This window comes from Rhagoletis zephyria, unplaced genomic scaffold, assembly GCF_001687245.7.
Source record: "Rhagoletis zephyria isolate East Lansing unplaced genomic scaffold, Rhagoletis_zephyria_1.1 Rzeph_scaffold_00223, whole genome shotgun sequence".
NCBI classification, from domain to species: domain Eukaryota; kingdom Metazoa; phylum Arthropoda; class Insecta; order Diptera; family Tephritidae; genus Rhagoletis; species Rhagoletis zephyria.
The window spans coordinates 285,581-311,404 of record NW_016157307.1 but is presented as its reverse complement, the minus strand read 5'-3'; the positions used below and the strand labels follow the sequence as shown (position 1 = coordinate 311,404).

General features: G+C 33.4%; 1 protein-coding gene across 1 annotated transcript; it reads left to right on the top strand.

Moving 5' to 3' along the window:
* Window positions 1-1,594: 1,594 nt before the first annotated feature.
* Window positions 1,595-24,732, top strand: Cds (CDP-diacylglycerol synthase). Its single transcript, XM_017609434.1, has 9 exons — window positions 1,595-1,882; window positions 17,921-18,045; window positions 18,260-18,356; window positions 18,422-18,598; window positions 18,710-18,902; window positions 23,673-23,968; window positions 24,046-24,177; window positions 24,240-24,374; window positions 24,442-24,732. The coding sequence occupies exons 1-9, from the start codon at window positions 1,778-1,780 to the stop codon at window positions 24,520-24,522; spliced, it is 1,341 nt and encodes a 446-aa protein (XP_017464923.1). The 5' UTR covers window positions 1,595-1,777; the 3' UTR covers window positions 24,523-24,732.
* Window positions 24,733-25,824: the final 1,092 nt, after the last annotated feature.

Sequence of the window (25,824 nt, the reverse complement as noted above, 5' to 3'; positions counted from 1 at the left end):
ATCGGCCGCACTTAGGGATTATAACCCTCACAAAGTTCAATTCTCTTTCTGTGTTGCGAAGAAAAGGCACTGAACACCTTTTGGAGAGAACACCTCTCTGCGTAGGCTGCGTCGGCCGCACTTAGGGTTTGAAGCTTTTTTTTTAGAATTAATTTACATTAATTCAATTTTTGTAAGAACTATACAACTTATATATAAAGTACTTATACCAAATTAAAGGGAATAAAATTTCCTATTAAATGAGATCAAAATCTATCCATTTGTTTTTAAGAAGTCTTGATTTCCAAAATAGAATATTTTGAATTTTAACCTTTGATAATTCTTGTTTTTGTTGTTTCCCAAAAAAATAAGTATACCGTTATACTCAGCTCAATCAACTCTATCGATCCCAGTATATTTTTTTATTTGTGATTTGGAGCCAAACAGCATTTATGCCCGATTCGAGTGTTCTTTTCTGACTCGCTTTAAGTAAAACGCAGCTATATAACCTGCAGAGTTCCTACAATGGCTTTCCAACTATCGTTTCGGGACTGCTATAACTAACGATATATTAATTCTTGCGCCATTGGCATCTCTAATTTGCCACTGTATTGATTAGAAAATCATTGCACTTTATTTTGGAAACCATGATTCTTATTTGGGGTGTTCACAGTTCGTTCCAAATAGTGTCTCAAAATGTAGACGTCTACATTTTAAGACGTTTTCTAACCGTAAAATCTGTGGTGTTGTTGTTTCCCATACAAAATTGGAAAACGACGCCGTCTACATTTTGTCACACTCAAAGGTATGTTTTTTACGCGTCTACATTTTGCAACCTCGCAGCAGGGTTGCATTATGGCAATACTAATCACATTTTTTTTATTTATTGGGCACGTTTTCTGTATTTGCATTTAATTTGAGCGCAATTTCTGATGAAAAGAAACAAATCAAGGAAAAGAAATAACAAATATTAGGAATTGGTAATTAAGTTAAATAATTACAATTTTTCAGAAACAAAATCGAAAGGCGACATATAAAAAAGGCACGCAAGGAAGAAATGTCTGGCAACACCAGCAAAGTTTTGAGACGATTTTGCGACGACTGCTAGAAAGGGGTGCTCACAGTTTGATGCTAAAGATGTCTCAAAATGTAGACGTCTACATTTTCAGACACAATTTGGAACGAACTGTGAACACCCCAATTATGATTATTATTGAATCATGTTTGGAAACAAAACCTGTCGCGGTGTTTGGAGGAATTGAAAATCTTCATCGATATAAAATTGTATGTGAATTGTCATTATCTTGAAAAATAATAATAAATTGTGAACTTAGCTCGAATAGCAAGTAGATAACAGGTAACACTATATCATCAGTAAAAGTGGAACCAGGTGGACACATTTGGAAACGTAGCGGTGCTAATATAGATCAACCACCATAGGTGGCGACGGCGCAAAAGAAGCAATCCATACATAAATAAATGTACGTAGTAAAATTACAAAAAAAAATAAATATGAAATAAAATCAGAAAATTGGTCAGTGAAAATTTGTTTCTAGTAATGAACGGATCAAAATACGCAGTACATGCACTTGTACTAACTAATAAATAGTTGCAGAAACAACGCTGAATTACCTAAAACAGAACATATTTGTCTTAATAAAAAAAATCGACATTAAAACATTCCTTGTTTGTGATTTATTGAAACCCCTGGCACTTCGAGAAAATACATAATAGCGAAAATTGCTGTAAGCAAATATATCAATTGTGTGTATTCCTTCATTGACGTTGATACTTAACTATGGCTGAGGTGCGTCGTAGGAAAGGTGAGAACGAGGCTGATGACGCTGGAGAAAAATTAGGAGAAGGAGACAAACGAAACTCTGCTGCCGATTCATCTGATCATGTAAGTAATTTTAGTTTTTATTATGATTTCAATGATGAAATATGTATATGTGTTAATTTATTAGTGTACGCTTAAATAGGTATATCTACTATGTATATCTGCATTTATATATTAATTTACATATAAGTATGTATAAACATATGTGTGTGTACATTACCAAACTTTGTATATATATATATATATACTTATATATGTATATATATCTATGTATGTATGTATTTAATATGAAATTTTAATAAAATCCATATTTTTTATCATCATTAATTTATACAATAAAATAACCTACCACTTATACTCTAAACAATTTAAAAAATCCAGCCATGGTGTTTATATTATTCTTGAATTAGGAAAAGTCCAATTCTTGATTACTTATTTCTATTTTCTTGTTCTGTCATGACTTTGTCCCTACATTTAAACATTAAAAAAATGCAAAATCGACCATCAACGTCTAGTCAAAAGTCCACACTTGAAGCGAAAGGTCTCGGAAAAGAAAAGTGAAGAATGTTAACTTAAAAGTCTGAATGAAAAAATACTTAATCCCATAGAAAATGAAAAGCAAATTTTCGCTTTTGGTAGGTGTTGTCAATATGTGTTTCTGTTTTCCTACCTTGAAAGCAATGAATAATAAAAAGTAAATCCAATTAGACGTCTTATTTAGTAGAATACATACATAAGTCATGTATGTCTTCGTTTACAAGAATTACGTATTGATTGCATTAAGTGCCCATATTCGGGGAATATACAAACCATAACTCAAATCAAATACGTAGTTGGGCGCCAACTAAGTATATTTAGTTAAAAAAAAATACTATATTATTACTAGCCCAGGTTACGACTAACTAAATCTGTAAGCATATTTGCACAGAGTACCTAAATATACATGCATATCGACGTGAGATAGGTCGATCTTCCACTCAGCCATTGATTTGTGCTTCAATCGATATTTAAAATGACTCTTATATTCAACAGTTTTTATTGAGCTTCAGGTTATTTCCATAGAAAAAATGTTGTGGAAAAATAACAATAATTTACCTAGAAGTTATAGCTACTATCACCACATCTCCTCGTCAGACTTCTTCACCGCGGTCACTGGGATATGTCCATTTGAAATCGCCTCAAGCTCAATAAAAATTGTCATCAAGATCACCAAATATTTTTTACCATTATAATCTTAAACTAAATGATGGCAAATTTTATGCATTTTTCCCTCCAAAATATTAAAAAAAGCATTAAAAAAATTTAACCCTTCAAACCGAACCGAACCGCGGTTCAATAATACTCATGAACCGGTTCTTGTGCACGTACCAGTGTTGACTTAGCCGAAAAATAAAATTTACCAAAATTGTTAAAAAAATGTACCATGCATTTTGAATGTATGCATAAAACGAGTTTGGTATCATGTTATCCATAATGTGCATGTTGATCTTGTCAAGCAAATGAAGGGACCTAAGGTCGCAACGCTGGCACGTTTCTTTTTCTAAGTGGTTCGAACCACTGAACCGAACCGCACCGTTTTCTGGAGTGGTTTGCAGTCCTCATATTAACCGATAAAAAATACGGGCGTCTTATTTTCGATATTCTTCAATTATGGGGGGTCGCAGGAAATAAACTTTGCACCAGCCTAATACATATCTATATGTAAGTATGTACATACATAAGTATGTATACAATGTGTACATGCTGTGGATGTTTAGAATGCCCCAGCATTACACTTGCGCCATAGCAAATGCATTCGTTCAAAGCAATAACACTGTGCGACAGCTCAAATCGGTATTGAGTAAACCAAATGCAAGTGATAGTTTTAGGTGTCAATAATACTACTGTACTAATACTGTTTAGCTCAAATAAGGAAGATATCTTTAATTGTATCGTTGCACAAAATTTTTTGTTAACTTTGGTTAAGTTTTTGAAAAATATTTTTTGAAAATATTCATATAATGGTTTTTGATACGAGAAATTAATTTTTGAAGTTGGTTTTTTTTATTAGCTCTGCGCTAGATGGCGCATATTAAATTTCATTGAGTTTTTCAAATATTAAAGTTAGAGGCCTATTAAAAAATTCAGTCGCGATGTGAAATTTACATTAGTCGAATTACAAATACCTATTTTAAACACCACAATCAATATTTAAAACATAAAAATTTATTGTATTTCCTTTTATTCTTTTGTCTATTTTTTGAAATTTTTTCTTCTTCTTTGCTTTTTATTTCGATTATCAAAATCATCGTCATAATTATTAGATTACTCTCTTTTGAGTGTGTAATTTTGCTATTTTAGTCTTAAATCGCTGCAACAACTATTTTGATGAGCTATTTCATTTTGTATGTTTTCGATAACGGCAATTTATCCCTTTCTTTGGTGTTTTACTTAAAAAATTGGTGATTGGGAAAGAAAATGACGTAAATGCTTCACATGACAATGATGACGATGATTTCGAAAATCAAAATAAAAAGCAAAAAAAAATAAGCAAAGTTTTAAGAAGTAGGCAAGGGAAAAAAACAAAATACAATAAATTAATTAATTTTTGTTCAAAGTATTTTTAATAAAGCACTCTAATTTGAGTATTTATTTGAAAAAAAAACTCATGTAAATTCAATAAAATTGGCCTACAGCCAAAAAGGAAGTCCTCGTATCTGAAAACCCTTATATGAGTATTTGCTAAGAATATTTTCCAAGAAATTAACCTAATTATCAATAAATTGAGTGCTAGGATTCAATTAAGGATATCTTCTTTATTTGAGCCAAACTCGAAAAAAGCCATTAGCGTAGTATTATGAACATCTAAAGCTATCACTTGCATTTAGTTTTACTCGATACCGAGCCAACAAGTTTGATTTGATTTGGTCGCATAGTGTAATACGAGACAATATTAAACGATGTTAATTTATTTGCTGTATGTATTCTAACTAAGAAGCGCAATTAAGTCGTCCTCTATACTCATGCTGAGAGGACTTTGTACTATGCATAACTGTAAATTAATTAAGTTTTCCATCTTCCCGCAGATATGTATTGTAATTTTGTTAGTGGCAATCATTTTCCGTCTACGGTGATAGCGTAAAGCTCATAATATGTTTAAAAAGTAAACACATTTATAAATACATACATTCCCTTGGGGTCAGCTGATTAAGCTAAGTGACATTTTGACCAGTTTTGGCTACTTTTTATTATTTTATTTATTTTTTTTGTTTATTTAGGGCCAGTTTTTCAATGCCAGCTTAAACTTAGATTACGTAAACTGCGTTTATATTGAACAGCTAGCTGACATTTGATTGGCTAATATTATTTTAAACCAGCCAGCTCCAGCGTTTAAACTGAGTTCAAACCACAGCAATGGCCCTTAATGTCTTCAACAATTGCACACAAAAATGTTAAACTTTTTATTCAGAACTTTTAGAATTTAGGTATGCAGTTTTATAGCCCATTAAATTTTAGTAGATTAAAGTGCAAAATTCAAGACGCCAGCGTTGATTTTTAATAATTTTTTTTTTTTGATGGCGGTGCCAGACATGTTCTTCTGTACATTTAAAAGAAATTGTCGAGCATACATACTTTACTCTGAAATTTGCTTTTTAACCTATTAAAATGTAAATGGCTATAAAAGTGCATAACTAACATTTTTCTAAAAATTCAGAATAAAAAGTTTAAAATCTTTGGGTGCAATCGTTAAGCCTTCGTCGGGCGCAACTGTTCTGTGAGACACAGCCAGCACATTTTTTTACTTCGCCGTGCCCTTTTATACCGTTAACTTTGCTGACGCTCAGTAGCTGCCTCTTTTGAAGTGCTCAGTTTTTGTGTGACTCCCAGAACGGGAATTGAAGAATTCAGAATTTGATCTGAGAATCTCATTGCGCCCAAATTCGTCAAATGTATTATTTTTTGCATTATATTTTTAAATTTTATTACTCATCTAAAAGTAGCTATTATGTACATGGCCCAGAGTTGAATCTTTATGGAATGTTTGAATTTTTTCTAAACTATTTTACGTTGTATATTTTACCCAGTGTTGGCACCAATCGATTGATTTTTTAATTAATTAGTTAATTCGATTAAATTAAATCCGATTACAGTTAGTCATGATTAATTTTAATCGGATTAAGCAGTTAATCGTAACAGCAATTAAAAAAAATTAATTTTTAATCATTGACCCATGATTTGATTAAGTAGGTTTGGTGATTAATTAATTTATGGTGCAATTTTCATGTGCACACAAAGCCAGTTGATCGGTTATAGCTAAGTCGGGTTTCCTCATCAATTTAAGCAGTTTGGTGTGCATTTTCATTAAAATCTATACCAACAGACGTTTTACAAACTAGGTTTTAATATCCCTCTGCACATGTGCGCTGGGTTGTAAAAGCTCCCAGTTTAATTATTACTGATAATAATAATTATAATTTTTTTATATTATGTGCTTTTTATAAGCGTAAAACACAAAATAAATACAATAACTGGAGTTTGGTTTCAAATTCGGACCAACTAGATAACCTAATCAGATTTTCTTTTTAATTGGATTAACGATTAATGATTAAAATTAATTAATCGTAATCACAGCCAGCGATTAACGATTAAAAAAACTTAATCATTAATCGTACAGTTAATTACGATTAATTAATTTTAATCCTCAATCACGATTAACATTTTAATCGTTAATTGTTAATCGTTAATCAGATTAACATTTTGCCAACACTGGTTTTACCTTTTGATTTTTTAACTTTATTTTAAGATTTTTGTAGTAGCTGTGAAATTTGTGTCAAATATATGGTTTTTTACGAAAATGTTTACATTTAATTCTTTTCAACATCCCTAAATGTCGTGCCAGTATTCCCCAGATGTATGTATAAACAATATAATTCTTTGTTTAGTATGTGTTTTTAAAAGTGTGCCAGCTAGGCATATTGCGCCCTTATTGCGCCTGACGAAGGGTTAAAGTTTGTTGAATTTTTATAATTTTTGTACGAAGTTTGAAATATGGATATACATATGTGGTGCTGGTTATGTAATGTGTTAGACTTAAAAAATTATAAGCATTAAATAAACAAACATTAAATAATATATATAGAAATATAGCCAAAACTGGTAAAAATTTCACGTAACTAATTAGCTGACCACAAGTGTACATAAATATTAACAAATGTATGCATGTACGATTTCCTACAAAAAAGTTCCGAAACACCGAATGACTAACATCAATACTTCTCGAAATATTGGGATTTGATGTTGAGGTAATGTGGAATTTTCATGGACTATTGAGCTAAATTGTAGAAATTCTAGGTCAACTTCAAAGCCCAATATCTCAAGAAATATCGATGTTAGCGATTTGGTGTTCCTGAACTTAGCTCTTGTTATTTACGAGATAGGGCAAAGCAGTGGCGTAGCCAGGATTTGGCTTTGGGGGGGAGTGAAAAAAAATTTCTTCGATAACTTAAATCTGTGACACACAATGGCTAGAGGTGTCGCCTGAGTGCATTCTTTCATATATTTTGTATCTTTTCCTTTATTCCATGGAGTCTTCATGCTTTATTTAAATTTAAAAAATTTAATTACTATACCGTTTTAAAAATCTGAAAATTCACTGCGGGAAATTTTTTTATTCTCTTTTTGTCTTCGCCTTCTCGTTTTTGCCTTTATAAGTTTTAAAACAAGGTTTTGAACGAACCATTATATCACATTCCTATGCAAGTTTTGAAAGAATATTTTCGATACTAAATTTTATTAAAACAAAATGTTGAAATCAGCTTCATATAGAAACAGTGTCATCGTTAATTAAGAAAAGATGTTCTTAAATATCATAACTTTACGACACTCACATATTGACTAGATTTGACTATTTATTATATTATATTTTAATTTTAATTATTTGTGTATAAAAATGTAGTTTATTCCTTAACAAACACTAAATGAAAAAGGTTTAATCTTTGAGCAACATTAAAAAAAATCGACAAACTTTCGTAAAAGTTTCGAACTTTCTATTTCAATTTTATCTCTTAATATTTTGCATTTTTTTAGCTCATTCAATTTTAGTCTAATAAAGTGCAAATTTAAAGTAGCTGTGATTTACAATTAATTACAAATAATTTTCTTCCATATAATCTAAGTATGTTCGACGATTTTTTTAATGAAGAAAATGAGCAACGCCTTCATCAAAAAATAAAAATATTACAAATCAACGATTAGTCGCAGCTATGTATTTTAAACTTGCGCTTTATTTGAATTGAACTGCATACTCAAAAAAAAGCTAAAAAGCTTTACGAAAGTTTGTTGATTTTTTTAATGTTGCGCAAAGATTAAACTTTGGTACCCAAATTCATAAAAAATAAAGAACACTTTAACTGCTTTATAAATCGAAATTTTGTATGAAAATGTCACTTTATAGAGCTCTTTAAACCTATTTTATTTTTTATGAATAAGGCCATGGATTTATACGGGTTTTGANTGATCATAAGTGGGCGGTGTCACGCCCATTTTCCAAAATTTTATCATAAACGTATTTCCTGATAAAGAATTGTTACAACCATCAATTTTGAATAAATTAGCTTTAATATTTACTGATTTATCGAGGATTTCGTATTTCTCAAAACTACCGTTATATGGGATATGGGCGTGGTTATTGTCCGATTTTAAAAATTTTCGGCCATTTGGTATGCTGTACCAGGGTCAACAACTGTGCCATGTTTGGAAGAAATTGGTGCAGCGGTTACCAAAATATACACATGTAACTATAAGTGGGCGTGGCTACGCCCATTTTTCAAAAATTTATAATATTCTTATTTCTCGTCTAAAAATTATTGTAAATATCAATTTTGAGTGAATAATCTTCAGCAGTTACTAAAATATCGCTGTTTTCGTATTTCTGAAAATTACCGTTATATGGGAGGTAGGCGTGGTTATTGTCCGATTTCGCCCATTTTCAATACCATCCGTCCTACGCCCAAAATAAGTGCATATACCAAGTTTCGTTAAGATATCTCAATTTTTACTCGAGTTATCGTGTGCACAGACGGACGGACGGACGGACGGACAGACAGTCACCGCTTAATGGATTTCTCTTTTCATTCTGATCATTTATGTATACATTTGTCTATATCTATCTCGATTCGTTATGCCTGTTACAAACAACCGTTATGTGAACAAAGTTATAATACCCTTGTGCACAAGTGCGCTCGGGTATAAAAATTATAAATCGGAAGGGTAAAGTAGTATTGTGTTATTAATTAAAACAAAAAGTTTCATTTCACTGACGAAGGGGGTTCTATCCCCCCAAATAGTGATAGCACGATACCAGTACCGAGTGTAGAATATCGATACTTTTCATGAGTACTGAGTAGTATCGAGGACTCGATACTTTTTGACAAGTACTGAGTAAATATCGCGAATACGAAAAAGTATTGACGTTTTAAAAGCTTGTTTAGGTAAAAAAAAAATTGTTTGTTTTCGATTAAATTGAAAAATGTTTAAAAATTACTCCATGGGCATAACGTTCATATACTTCAATACTGTCATAACTCAAAAAACCGAAAAATTAATATATATTTTGTTCTGCTGATACTACTACTACTACTACTACTGCTACTGGTAATCGCTATGAAATTTTTATACAACATAGAAGAAGAGGTAGCAGTCATGTAGACATTTGGCTCGGTTAAAACTTCTTAAATAATTGGAAAACGAATCTCTTGCCGTACCTTCGATAACACTGGCCCACACAAAAAAAGTGGTCTTTGCTTTTAACCAGACCCACATATCGACATGTATTGAGGTCCATTTGACTCGTACACCTCCTTAAATTTGGAGTTAATTACGAAAATTGTAAAAAAGGCAAAAACGAGTCAAACGGACCTCAGATTTGGATTGAGTGGATCGAAATATGTGGCGCCAAGTGGGTCTGGTTAAAAGCACATACCAATTTTTTTTTGTGCCGGTGTAAGGAATGGGTTAGGGGGTGGTCTTCGGCTCGATAACTTAGCAATTCTCCAGAATAACGGAGCCCTCGTTTTCCAATGTATTCTACCTGGCTTTTAAATACGAAATTCAGCCCGGTTTCGAAAAAAAATGTTTGTGAAAGGGAGCTTATGTTTCCGTTAGACAATGGCTTTAGTTGCTTTTAAAAGCTTCAAATAAGCCTTTTGCTATAAACATTTATTTTACGCTTTTAAACTTATTGCAAGTTCTTTTCAAAAACTCCGTTAGAAATGCTTGTTAGATCAGACTTCAGTTATTAAAAGCAATGTCTATTCAATTTACAAAAAGAAAGAGGTCATATGTATATGTAAACCAAGCAATCTAATTGTTGTTAACTTTTCGCGTTTGCCCTAAAAATACTTGGAAACAAGAGTATTATCGATACTTTTTTGCAAATATGAGTACTGTCATCGACTCTTTTTCAGAGTATTATAAATGAGTACTAGTATCGATACTTTTCTAAAAAGTTCTATCACTACATTTACCACGTCCAACTCGGAGTACGTATGTATATATAGTGAGGAGCAAAAATGTCAAATGTTTGTCCATGATACAGGTAAGACAGATGTAATCAAAGTTTTAAATCAAAGAAAAAAATCAGAAAAATCCTTCAATTTTTCTGAGTATGTAATTTTGTGAATGTTTTAATATGAAAAAATATGCTAACATTACAAACAGTAAATATTTTGAAATTTTTGCTACTCACTTTATGTACATTGTTATCTTGTCTCTAAAATTTTGTCTCAATAATCCCGTGGGGTATAGTCGTTCTCTGGGCATGTAATTACAGTTGCACGGCCATACTTAATCGCTACTTGCGTGTATTCGGTTAAAAACCCATCGCAGCAATGGGTTGTGCGCTGAGGTTGGGACCTGCCACATAAAAACATTTAACCAATGAAATGATCCAATTGGCCTCGGATAACTGCCCTCCGAGCGTTGACGGCCCGCGCTTACGAAATAATATTTACATCTTTATGCACCTGGAACGTCCGGAATGGCCGCCTATACGGCAGGTGCCTTAATTGAATTGCTAGATGTCCACGCCTTATATTAAAATTGCATTGGCGACTTTAACGCTAAAGTGGGTAAAGAAGGCATATTTGAAACAAACGTCTAGAAGATTAGGAATGCGGGTAAAAAATTCTATCGGAAAATAAGGTACCAATCAAATTGTGTAAGCCTAGATGCCTGTAGAGACGAAGATGGAAATCTGGTAACAGATGTCCAGAGTACTCTTAACATATGGAGGGAAGGACCCGAACCGATGTATGGGGACGAATGTCACGTTCCCCAACTCGACCAAGACGGGGTGAGAACAGCAATAAGCCGGCTCTAAAAAACAACAAGGCCCACTGAATTTGCTTTGATGAATACGTGCCCGCAGAATGGAATTTCGCTTTTTCCTATCCTCAAGAACGGAGGCTCCGCCGTTTGCGCCAACTATCGAAAAATAAGCGTTCTTAATATTGCTTATAAGGTCCTGACGGCGATGTTGAATGAAAGTCTGTAGCCTTCATTTACCAACTAATTCGACCTTATCAGTGCTGCTTCAGACCTGGTATGGTTAGCATTCTCCAGATTTTCACAGCACATTTAATCCTGTAGAGGACACAAGATACGCAAATCGACACACACCATCTTTTGTCGATAACACGGCGATGCAGAGTGACATTGAGCACAAACTTCAGCGTAATAAGAGTCACCGATCTGAACCGCAGCGGCACCATAATGCTTTTTTAACGACAAGGACATAGTTAAACGCATAAAAATCTATCGATTGCGCTGGCTTGGACATGTACGCTTGGATGACGAGGATCAAGTGAAGAGATTCTTCGACTCCGCGTCCATGGATGGCCCACGAATAAAATGGATGGACCAAGTGCGCTCGAGATGAGAGACCGGCGCAAATTCGCAAACGAGAGAGGGAGTTTGCTAAGTTTTTTGGTCAGGCACAAACCAACAAACGGTTTTCGTGCCAAATGAGAAGAAGAATGCGATTTTTTTAAAATACTCGGAATGTTTTCCGAGGCTTTTTTTTTGGTTATTTTTCTATAAGAAGCTCGGCCAAACACTAACATATGTGTAAGCGCTAATCTATTATTATTATTATTATTTTTCTATAAAATTCATATATGTTATACTTCTATGTTGGGAGTATCCACAAGTCCAGTCAGTAAGGTTAAGGGGAGTACTCTTTTATTCCTCACATAGAGAGATCTCCCTTCAAGTTCTAGTGGGCTATTACGCAAAAAACACCACACAAATATAACTACATACATACTTAACATACATACATATGTGTATATGATTTTTCTTTCACCCAGAAGATAATTTTCTTCTTACTTGAAGCCACTATAAAAGGCTTACCCAAAAAGGGCTGAAAAAGTGTTTCCCTACATGCCTTCTGGAAGGGCCTTTCCTATGTACAATTTACGCATATACGTATATAAGTCTATATTATTTAGCATTACAAATGAATTTCAATACACATTTTAAGTTGTAATAAAACATATTTGATAAAAACCTTAAGTAAGCACTTTATAAAGAACTAAACTTTAAAAGAACTGTTCCAAAAGGCCATCTGAAGTACTTTCTACAAAAGCCTTTCTTGAAGGCCTTCTATGTCAAGTGAAGGCAGAAGCCTTACAGTTTTTTTCACTTCATACAAAACAGAAACGAGAAAGGAATGCAGAGTGGACGGCATCTTGATTATCAGGAAGGCCTTCAGAGAGGGAGAGCTTTTAACTTCTGAAGTTATCTACTGGGATATTGTGCTTTATAACAGTTAGACTGCAATATTGATAAGCTAATTAAATAATTTGATACGAGGGCAACTTGAGAAGTAAGTGACTTTTGAATTAAAGATGTATTTTTCGACAAAAGAGCGTTTTATTTCAGCGTTTTTTAAATTTTTTTAATTCCTACCAAATAAAAGGTTTGTTTTTCAAGATTCTTAAAATAAGCTTTTGTTTCATTCAAAAGAAAATTTCTTACCGCCCGACAATTAGGAGTTCGTAGCCCTATTGATGGATCTTTCTTTGTTGGTGATTACACAAGGGTGCATTGTCTTGATGGAACAGCACTTTTTCTTGGCCAAATGTGGTCGTTTTTGCTTCAAATCAAAATCGACTCTGTCCAAAAACTGTGAATATTATTCGCTAGTGATTGTTTTGTCCTTTTCAATTTAATCGATGTGAATGACACCGCGGGCATCCCCAAAAACTCTGTGGCCATGACCTTGTTGGCCGGCATTCCTACTTGGGCCTTCTTTGGTGCACTTCTTGAATGTTCCTTGGCCTCTAGGGTATTGTGGTGTGTGCTTACAAACTCAGCCACCTCACACATGTTCATTCTCCAATCGTTCAATATCATTCCATGGGTTTTATAGACAATTTCCGGCGTGACGGCATCTTTTGGGCGACCTGAAAGTTTGGAGTCACTTGGCTGGTACGACCACAACGGAACTCAATAAACCACTTTTCAACTATTGAAATTGATGGTGCAGAATCCGCATAGTAAATATTTATCAAGCCTTTCCTTGTTTTCGGTAATGGATTTTGTACGCAAAAAATAATGCTTAATCGCACTCGAAATTTATTTTTATCTAATTTCGTTAAAATTCACGAAGTTGTCTACTTCAAAAAAGTAAATGACGCAGCTTGCTGAAAATTTTACGAGATATATTAATCGTTGACAGTTGACCGGAGCAGTATTGCATTTAAAGTTACTGCGCGTGGAATTTAAAAAACCACTGACTTTTCAAATTGCCCTCGTATATTAATTAGTATTTTATATATCTTAAAAAACTAATTAAATTTCTCCCTCCGATAAAATACCAAGATATATTTGACAAATTTAATATTTTTATGATAGGCATATATTATTTCTTTGTGTTAATTAAAGAACTGCAACATGGGCCGAATCTCCAGAAGATCCTTAAATAGCTAGGTTTTACTAATATTAAGCAAATAATACAGCCGCGGTGAATGAGAGTCTTTCACAAATCCCAGTTCTTTGATAAAATGTGAACATGTATGTAATAAAATTAACAAAGAAATTAATGACCTTTACATATTTATAAGTATTAAAAGAAAAACAAGAATTGAACACGAGTACATTTTTTTTTAAGACCTAACGGCTAAATTTTTGTAGAGCTATTTCACTCTAAGCAATTTCAAGCAAAATCTTAAACTTTTCGGCCCTGGTTATTAGTTTCTAATCTGAATGCCTGTGATTCGAATAGAAAAATATATACAGTGACCCAAATATAAATTAGGACTCTACATTTTAGCGACGTTTGGCTATTTTTCTTTTGTTTATTTTATGTTTCGTATGCTTTTTATAGAAGTAAAACTCTTTTCCTAACAAAAACCGTATATGTAAATCCAAATTTTCGACTTTGTGCAAAAAACTATAAAAATTAATTCTGCAAAGTTTCTACGAACTTTCCATCTTTTTAATCAGAACCTTTAGAAAAAAATTTGGTTTGAAGTTTTGTAGCTCATTAAAATTTAATATAATAATGTGCTGCTCTCATTTGCTTCTCTTTTAAAAATATTATCGAACATACTTTGTACGAAAAAAATGCGTAACACCGTAAAAAAAGTTCCAAAAATTAAAGGTAAATCCTAGCTACTTCAAATTTGCACTTTATTGTACTAAGATTTAAGGAATTTTTTGGAACAAATTTTGTGGGGTAAAAATCTCGAGAAAAATATCCTATAAGTTTGAGATGCTACTTCAAGGATGCTCTTTCAGCTCTAATACATTTATGATCATTGAAGAAGGTTTTAGGATCTGTTAGCTTAAGAGCAAAATAATTGTTTGTCCCGTCTTCGGAGGGGAAGCTCGGCCAAACACTAACATATGTGTAAGCGCCAATCTATTATTATATTACACTGGTCCACAAAAAAAAAATCTATGAAAGGTTCGTTTGACCAAACCTAGTCTATTGCATGTTTCTGGGGTCGCTGAACACGAATCTGAAGTCCGTTTTGCTCCGTCACGCCTAGATTTTTTCCTAACCTCAAAAAACACCTCGGATTTTCTCTGTCAGCGACCCCAAAAACATATAACAGACTAGGTTTGGTCAAAGGAACCTGTCATCGATTTTTTTTTTTGTGCGATAACATACATAACAAAAACAAAATATTCCGACGAACTGATAACCTTCTCCTTTTTTGGAAGTCGGTTAAAAAACAGCAACACCCTCCACAAAAAAAAAAAATCTAACAAATCAACGGGAATTTTAAACGACTCGATACTTGCACTTTCTTATACTACAATTGCATGGGCTACAAAACTGAATACCCGAAATTTTATAACAGTTTAAAAATATGCCTTTTTCGCGTAAAACATGCCTTGTCCGACCACTTTGCGGTATAGAGCATATTTTCCATATAAAAAGCGTTCGGTACATGAAAAAAAAACTACACAAGACCGTCAGCAAAAAAGAAATCAAAAATCACCGATAATTTTGAGCATATATTTAACTGCCTTACCTAAAAAAGAGCGTCAGCATTGTCTGACTGTCAACAAATTGTCATACCCATACAATTTGTATGAAGCATACCGAAACAACGCGGCGTCAACGCTGAGCGGTTGGAAAATCTGATTTTGAAAGGGCTTTAGGTATTGAGGTTGGCTGCAGAAAACGGCGCAACTGTCATTTTCGGTTTACACATAAACAAATCTGTGCTAATTGTTGGTGTGATTTCTGCATTTGACGTAGCGTTGACGCTTTTGTTTAGGTAAGTATGTCACTTCGGCGTTAACGCCAGGTGTCAGAAACCGCTCCCCCAACGCTTTTGTTTAATAATAATATTAATAGATTGGCGCTTACACATATGTTAGTGTTTGGCCGAGCTTCTCCTCCGACTTGGGTGCGCCTTGATGTTGTCACACAAAGCGGAGGGACCTACAGTTTTACGCCGACTCCGAACGGCGATTGTATTTTTATGAGAAGTTGTTTTTCATGGCAGACGCTGTTAAGAAAAAACCTTTTTTCTATATTTTTTGCGATGTTGCTTTCACCAGGGTTTGAACCCAGGTGCTGCGGAATGGAAGCGCGCACTGCTTACTACTGCACCACAGCGGCCGACAACGCTTTTGTTTAGTGCTGACAATATTAGAAGTATTATAGTGGAATTAGCGGCGTCATAAAATATATGTATGTATATACCGTTAAAATAATAAAGTCAACTTAAATGCATCATTATGTTACATGCATAGTCTTTTTTTGAACAGGGATTTTTGGAAAATCCTATAAAGCGAGCAAGCAATTCATTTTCAAATTAATTAGCTTTAAGTAGAAATACCATGTGACACTAATGGTATTTTCGTTTCTACCAAAAAATGTCATCTTTTCATTGCCCCTTTCTCTTTTCGTGTGTGAATAAGGACAACATTTGCAGTGATACGCTTTTACAGTGTTGAGTATAACATCAAATACATTTTGTACCGTGGAAGGGCAACATTTTTTTGAAGAAACGAAGTCACCATATGTAAGCTCCATTTGGTGTTCCCAACGCAGATAAGTTATTCCTCCTCTCTTGCCAAAGCAACTACGAGCCTTTTCAGGGGTATGGGAATGTTTTCTATACCAACATGACCTTGCAATAACAGAATTTGTATTTGAACTCCCTAAACCACAACGCATTCGTACATACATATGTATGTAGCTTTTGTTATATGCTTCACTGTACCATACCTGAACCAAAGTCGAAAGAGGGTTAATGTAAACAAATATAGGAATTGCTTACATTTAAATATTCAAATAAGCGTACTTCATATATCGCTTTCACTTTGTTTATTACATTAAATAATAAAAACTTTACAAAATTGTAGCGAATTAAAAAAAAATAAATATTGGTGGTAAGATTAGCGTGGCCACGAGGGTATGTATGTACATTAGACTGCATCAACAAAAAAAATTGCGGTTTTTTCGGCGGGATTAAAACAAAATTTATTATGTTTGAAGGCGTCCACCAAAATATTACGTGAGCTGGACCGATGTGGAAATACCTCCAAAAATGGATTTTTTTTATGAATAAAAATAGTTTCTTCAAGAACTTTTTGAAAAGAATCCCTTCAGCTGGCAAAATAGATTAAGCTTAAAAAATTTGCATAAAAGTCTTTTCAACGGAATCGTAATAATGAGATTTTCGACTTATGGGGTCTCGGTAGAAAGGTATTTTCTCACTCTTTTTTTCTGTGCGTCATGTGCGTGAGAAAATACCTTTCCAATGATACCTCACAAGTCTAAATCGAAATAGTTTAGTTTCCGTTATTCATTATTTTATAATTCCAATGGAAACACAGTACCGATTTTTTTTTTTTGTATGGGAAACATTTCATGTCAATACGGCCACCTCTGTGCGCGACCTCTAAGGATTTGGATGAAAGGTGAAGAGATTGAAGGTCTAGGTGACATGAATATACGTGCAGCATATTTTGCCGATATGACGCAGGGTTGCCTATTTACACGGGACTTAAATTTTAAGAAAACGTCATACATACCTTCTTTAAAGTGCTGTATCTTGGAAACCTTTTAACGGAACTTAATGAAAAAAATTTATTTCTTCCGTCTTATTATGGGCTTTAATTGTAAATTTTTTACACTGTGTGCACTATTTAACGGTTATTCTATCTGTTTCGAGGGCGCGCAGCTTCTTTATAAATAGGTTTAGGTTGGTACGCACAAACCGCAGGCTGGTACTTCCTTTAGGGATGCATTACCCACAATACTCAACACTTTATTTTTAGTACCTCCCTGGATTTTCTTAAGCATTCGATACTTAGCACCACACTACCTTCCGTGCAACTCACATTTATTACTTAGAGAATCCATTTCCGAATATTCAACAAATCGATAAGGGTTCCGTTGAAAAAGCTATAATTAATGACGTTAAAAACGTTATTAAATACCAGTTGGGACATCCGCAGTAAAATCGGGAGCGTATATAAATTTAAACTAAATTTATTGAGTTATTTACATGCAGACAAACATGCATAGTACAAGATATGTAAATATGAATGTTATTGAATTAAATTATTTGCCTTTTATCTTACTTATTCTAGGTCGATTCGGAAGAAGAAAAATTACCAGAGGAAAAATTTGTTGATGAACTGTCCAAAACTCTTCCTCAAGGAACGGATAAAACGCCGGAAATTTTGGATTCAGCTTTGAAGGACCTTCCAGATAGGTAATTGAAACAAAATATAAAAAAATCCAATTAAAAGGGGAATGTTTTAAGATCTTCTGAAATAAAAATAGAGAAAAACATTTTGCAAATGTTGAATGTATACACTTACATTGTTGAGAATGTTAGTTTCATTTCAGTACATATTTCATTAAAGATCTAATTTATCTATCACCAATTGGCACTTCGCTTAAACGTCTTTCGTTTTTTGATTTAGATGGAAGAATTATGTTATTCGTGGTATCTTTACATGGATAATGATATGCGGGTTTGCACTTATCATATACGGTGGGCCTTTGGCGCTTATGATTACGGTAAGTAAATCAAGACTAGGCTAAAAAGAGAAATTATTAGTATAAACTATTTTATTCCTTTCTAGACGCTGCTTGTACAGGTAAAATGTTTCCAAGAGATCATTTCCATTGGCTATCAGGTCTATCGCATACATGGCCTACCCTGGTTCCGCAGTTTGTCCTGGTATTTCCTGTTGACATCCAATTATTTCTTCTATGGTGAAAATTTGGTCGACTATTTTGGCGTAGTCATTAACCGTGTGGTACGTTGGCGTTGTTTTAAATATTTTTTTTTTTTTTAATTTCTACAACTAATTTTTTTTTGTATTTCCTCTATTATTATTATCGTTTATCTATCTTTTAATTTATAACAGGAATATTTGAAGTTTCTGGTGACCTATCATCGCTTTCTGTCGTTTGCATTGTATTGCATCGGTTTTGTCTGGTTTGTGCTGTCGCTGGTGAAAAAGTATTATATGAAACAGTTTAGTCTGTTTGCTTGGACACATGTCTCGCTACTGATTGTGGTCACCCAAAGTTACTTGATTATCCAAAATATTTTTGAAGGTACGTGCTCATATGCAAAAATAAATTTATCTTGTGTTTTTTATACATATGTATTTCTATGTACAAGTATGTACATAAAATATAAGTATGTACCAGTATACTGCACGAGCCGATTCATTTACGTTTTCAATACAATACAATACAATTTTTGGTCAATATCTTAAGCTCGCCCAAGTCCATCAAAGTTCAAGTGCGAAAAAATCGTTTTCTTAGCTTACTTCTATTCACTTCAAAAAAGGTTCATATACCAAATTATGTAGGACTAATACTTTCGAAGATACTTGCAATTAAAAAAATAATAATTACTAATAAATATATTTAATTTGTTTTGAATTTTTCACATTATTGTTGATTTTCCACGATAAGTTTTTCATTAAAAACGTCCTCAAGCTCATTAAAAATTGTTGAATATATTTAATAATTTTTATTTTTTTGAGCACATTGAACTTTGATGGACTTGATCGAGCCTAATATATTGACCACAAATTGTCATCTTTCGCACAGATTGTTTTTAGAGCATAATGAACCATATCCAATCAAAATTTAAAAAAGCGGATTTTCAGCCAACGTTAATGTATATGCACATGGCCGATTCTACACGGAATTTAAATTTTTGTCACATGGCCTGTGTCCTTAAGACCAAATAATCTGTTTACCAAGTTTCCATTAAGAACAAATAATCTGTTAACCAAGTTTTTGCGCAGGACGCTAAAACAAAAAATAAGTAAGCGTTTCTGCGCTAAAAATGTTAAAGAAAATAGCACTGCCGATATTACAAACACTTTTATATCCTTTGGAATCGACCGGATAGATATGCCTTACAATCTTAGGTGGTACTAGGAGTGCCAGTTTTAGTCGAAATTCGACAGTTTTACTAGTTTTTTAAGAGCGCTGGAGATGTTTTCAAACTTAGCACGTCGATTAACACGTCGGCAAAACTCCTCCTTTAGAACTAAGTAAAGCGTGACTACAATTTTTTATATCTTTTTTTATTTTAAATATTTTATTAGCGATAAAGCTTAGTTGGCAAAAATTTCTCTATAAACTGTGTTTTTTTGTAAAAACCCTTTGATAGGCAGCCAAATGACCTTGATCTGAAGTATCTTAGATGTTGAACCAGAAATCAAAAATCAAATTAAGGAATTCTACAGGCAGCAACGTATAATTTTCCATGTGAAAATACAGGTGCTCGTAACAAAATATCAACCTTAGGAAATATTTGTCCCTGAGATTTGTTTATAGTCAAACGAAAAGCGGGGATGATTGCAAACTGTGTGACCTGGGACGAAAAGGGCAAGAGAAGACAAGAATAGGACAAATGAATGCAGGGGCTAATATTCGCAAGCCACATGAAATTCCAGTTAAAACTTCACAATCTAAAGACCTTTTATGCATTTGTTTCACACGCATGCGGGTACCATTGACCAAAGCGTTCTTTGTGTTTAGATTGCTTATAAGTAATGCAGTAGTATTTTTTTTTTTTTGAGTACCACTTTATGTGGAGGTAATCCGCTCCCAGTTAAAGAGTTTAAAAATTCAATAGGGTATATGTTATGATCCCGAACATTATCACAAATATTTTTATCAATACTAAAATATGACTTCTCTTATCCCGGCATACGCTCCAAAATGTCTACATTGGTAAAGGAGCAATTATACTTTTTTGGGGCAAGTATAACAGAATGCCAAATATTATCAGAAAGAATGTGTTCTCCAATATTCCCAATGATTTCTTCAATTATGTATATTATTTGAAATTTCAATAGTGTCATTTCCAAACTCACGGAAAATTTTCGGTCACCAAGTAATTTGAGAAACTCTACAAACTCAATATCATGTGGCAGGGCTCTCATATTAAGCATCAAGTCAACACAATTTTTGAATTAGGGGGACTCGGGGGGGCCATGGGGAACACCGGCAAAAATTCGGCGGAAATCACCAGACATTAAAATGGTATTTCTCCCAAATGGAACCTCTTTATTTTCCGTTGCACTTAGATCACGTAAAAGTCTGATAACTCTATGAACTTCAAAAACACTAAATTCTGACAACTTGATTAAAATCGATAACTCGACACATTTCGGTAACTATCGATAAATTTCCATAACTGTGCTTTTTCATCACTGGATAGCTCAATAAATCTCGATAACGCGATAAACTTTGGCTAACTCTATAAATTTCGATAACTCGAAACACTTGTATTCCGATGGAATTCGACAAATAGTGATAACTCGATCAACTTGTATAACTCTGTAAATTTTTATAACTATATACTTTGAAGATTCGGAAAATTTGAATTCGACAAACCGACAAATTTCGATAACTAAATACCAACAAATTTCGATTAATCAATAAATATCTATAGCTCGATAAGTTGAAAGAACTCGATACATTATGATAACTCGATAAAGATTCGATAACTACATATAATCTTGGATGTCTCGATAACTTGATAATTTTCGGTAACTAAATTTTTCATGGCTGGATATACATATTTCGATTCTTATCGAAAAATTTCAATAAATTTTCTTACCCCTTCACCATTTCTTATCATTTCTATTTTCATCTTCACATTTGTCTTTTCTTCTTCACTTCAAATACGAAGTAAAAAAAAATGCGAAAACCGCTCAAATTGAACAGGTTGCAACAACAACTATACGCAAATACGTAAATTTTAAAAGAACAATTTTGAACCAATTTGGAAATCATAAAAACTCTCCTCATCTATAGAAAAATACCTTTCCAATGGTGTTATTGGTTTTGACATCGGTTTGATAAAATCGCCAAACGAACGGAGACAAAATAAGACGTTGCAAGTTATTTTAATTATGATGAATGCTAACCCAACAAACATAGGGGTTAGAGAACGATTAGAAAGCGATTCGAATTATTATAATGTGTCTCTCTAAGCTAAAAGATTAGAAGACGATTAGAGAGTTCGTTGAGAACTATAGCATTCTCTGCAAAAAGGGGACTTAAAGCTCAGTTAGTCTAGCCTTAATTTCCGTAACTTAATTCAACTTAATATTTTGGCCAACCTGTTATATGAGAAACTGTATTGGCGGTTAGTTAAAACTTAACTTACTGTAAGAAACTTAAGAACCTGTAGATTTTAGGTTCTTAAGTTACGGCCTTACGAAAATTGAGAGCGGTGAGAGAATAAGGCTTGCCAGACTCTCGTTTTTGTATTTCTTAAAAATAAATGAACGCAAACATTTTTGTTTGCATGCATTTTTTTGATGTGGCATTTTAGGCGGTGGACTGGTAAACAGCTGAAAAAGAAAATACAAAAACAAATTAGGTCCGCTTCTGGCTTAAGTTGACGTGTTGAGTAATTATTGATGATTTCATACGGTAAGTTCAATTAAGTTAAGTCTAGACTAACTGAGCTTTTAGTTCTCGATATCGAGAAAAATGTTAGATATCTAATCGTATTCTAACGTTGAGTTTCTAATATCTAGTATTTTCCTAATCATTCTCTAATTGAATCCTAACATAGTTCTCTAGCCTGATTTTCTATTCGAGAGCTACATTCTAATTGTTATGTAAAATTAAAACATTTTTCTAATGTTAGAGAATGTGTTTGCTGGGTAAACATCCACCAGAGTCTATATTTTTACGTAAACATTTGCTGTGTTTCCTTGGACAATGATCGGCATCCGTATAAAAAATGTGCACGCAAATGCAGCAACAACGATGTTATCCTGATAGAGATCTGGTTCATTTTATGCTCCGATGTGTTGGCTGCACGGTTTGGTAGCACTGACAAATGAATGTATACACAAACAGATATTCTACCATTTGTTTCTCTTAACTTGATTCAAATAAATTGCCATTATAATAATAATAATAGATTGGCGCTTACACATATGTTAGTGTTTGGCCGAGCTTCTCCTCCGATTTGTGGCGTGCGCCTTGATATTGTCACACAAAGCGGAGGGACCTACAGTTTTACGCCGACTCCGAACGGCGATTGTATTTTTATGAGAAGCTGTTTTTCATGGCAGAAATACACTCGGAGGTTTGCCATTGCCTGCCGAGGGACGACCGCTGTTAAGAAAAACCTTTTTTCTAAATTTTTTGCGATGTTGCTTTGACCAGGGCTTGAACCCAGGTGCTGGTGAGTGAAAGCGCGCACTGCTTACCACTACACCACAGCGGCCTTTATGTTAAGAATTTGTTTAAGTTTATATTATTTTGTTTACATGTACTTTTCCTCATTTAGTGAGTTCATTTTTATAATTTCGTTTTCCTCGCGCTAGTAGTGTAAAATTAGTGCTGCCAACCCCACAATTCCTGAGTATTTTTTATCAGTATTTGGAAAAGTGGGTAAGCTAGCGTGACAGACGTGGAAAATGTGCAGTGCGTAGAACTGCTTGTACATATTGTCCTTTTGGAGCTCTTTTTCTCTAGGAACCTAGCCCTAAATTAGGAAATATTATGTTTATTGGACTTTATTTCAAATGCCCAACATTGAAATGAAAATTGTGGTCATGATAATTTTTAATCGCCTTCAAAGGAGAAGGTTATCAATTCGTCGGAAATTTTGTTTTTTTTTGCGTATGTTACCACATAACTTTGGACCACGTTAACCGTTTTCGATAGTTTTTTTTTATCGGAAATGTGATACCTTATGGGTGGCCTCATATTAGTTTTGTTTAAATCCGACAATTGGATCATGAAGAAATTAACGGTACTCTTATATTTTTATATTAGAATTGAAGTCGGTTTTGTTTTTTGCTTAAAAATTACTTGTGTATTTTTTTCCAGGTCTGATTTGGTTTATTGTTCCTGTATCGATGATTGTTTGCAACGATGTAATGGCGTACTTGTTTGGCTTCTTTTTCGGTCGTACTCCGCTAATTAAATTAAGCCCGAAAAAGACATGGGAAGGTTTTATTGGCGGCGGCTTCGCCACAGTTATCTTTGGCATCGTTTTCTCATATATCCTTTGTCATTATCAATACTTTGTTTGTCCTATACTATATTCTGAGGAGTTGGGACGCATGACAATGGCCTGTGAACCGAGTTATTTGTTCACAAAACAAGACTACAGCCTGAGTGTGGTAAGAAGCTAATAATCAGATTTTTCTCACTAGCTGCTTAACTTCATATACTTAATTTACTTTTACTTTAATTACAGTTTGGCATCGGCAAATACATCAGTATGTATCCATTTGTATGGCATTCAATTTCCCTAAGTTTATTCAGCTCGATTATTGGGCCTTTTGGAGGTTTCTTTGCTTCCGGTTTTAAACGTGCATTTAAGATAAAGGTAATAAACTCCAAATTGCTTGTGCAATTTACGCAATCTATATATTTTTTTTTCTATTTTAGGATTTTGGTGATATGATACCTGGACATGGTGGCATTATGGACCGTTTCGATTGTCAATTTTTAATGGCAACATTTGTTAATGTTTACATTTCTAGCTTTATCAGAACACCAGCTCCATCCAAAATTTTGACACAGGTACGTCGTCTATATGATTTGATTTTTTTTTTATGTAAATGAAGTTAACATTTTTATTCTCTGACAGATTTACAACTTGAGACCTGAACAGCAATTGCAAATTTACCAGTCACTCAAAGAAAGTCTTGGGGACTTAATTACAACTTAAAAAGTTTCCAAAAACGATTAAATCTAAGCGTATTATACAGACAAAACGACTGCGGATACGAATACTATTTGTTTTAAACATTATAAGTAATAATTTAACTTGTTTGTTTATTTTTATTGTAAAATTGGAATTTGTTGTTGATACTAGGTCTTCATCTTAGCTTTGTAACAAAAATAGAACATCGATCTCCGCTGTTTGTTAATGCAGACTATGTAGACAAGCAAATACATAATTAATGCATAGCCATAAAAGATCAATCAATGACTAGCAGATTCATCAATTACATGTGGATCTTTGTTCAAAAGTTGTATGCAAAACCTTTAAATGATTCCATATAGCAGGAAAACGAAAACAGGAGCAATATTGTGATTTTTTGTTTGGCTGATTGCTTCACTGGAAAACGAAAAGAATCTTCCTGTGGGGACAAAGAAATAACTTGAACTGTGGCATTCCTTATCTTTCTCTTCGAATCAAAAATAGTCAAATTCATATTAATAACCCAATATCAAATTTAATTTATAATATTTTTTAATACAATTAGGAAGTCCACAAGGTGTCGTAAACTTCAAACGGCTAAAAATATGCGACGCACGTTCGGTACCATAAAAGTCATACCTATTACGAATTTTCACAGCTCTAAAAAATAGTTGGTCGTATTTTCAAGTCCTCTAAATATTTATTTAAGCGTTTAAAGTCTACGACGTACAATAATGCGACAGTATATCACTCCTTGTGAACTCCCTAAATATTCTCCTTTTACTATTACTGTAAACTAAATGTATGTGCATAAATATACTACCATTTTTACCAAACTATCAAATTTTCAGATTATCAGATTATGCCATATATGCAACTTTAAAAGTATAATTGGGGTCCAGTTAATCTTTTAACATTTCGCTCTTGTTGTTGTAATAGCAAAATATATTTCCAAAAATGTGCTAGTGAAATCATTCAGTTCGATGGAAGAAATTTTTGTGTAAAATTGGTTAATTTTTTAAGTGATTATCTCAGATGGGGAAAGAAGTTTAAGGATGAAATTACAAAATAAGGCTAGTTTTAATGTATTTAATGGAGAAGGACCGCTTGAATTATCATTTATTTATTATTTATATTTTGTCATTACACTTGTAAACCGTTAATTTTCGAGTTGAAAATTATTANCGAACCGAACACTGATTTTGGTAATAAAATTCAATGATTTGCAAGCGTTGCTCGTTAGTAAGTCTATTCATGATGAAATGTCAAAGCATACTGAGCATCTTTCTCTTTGACACCATGTCTGAAATCCCACGTGATCTGTCA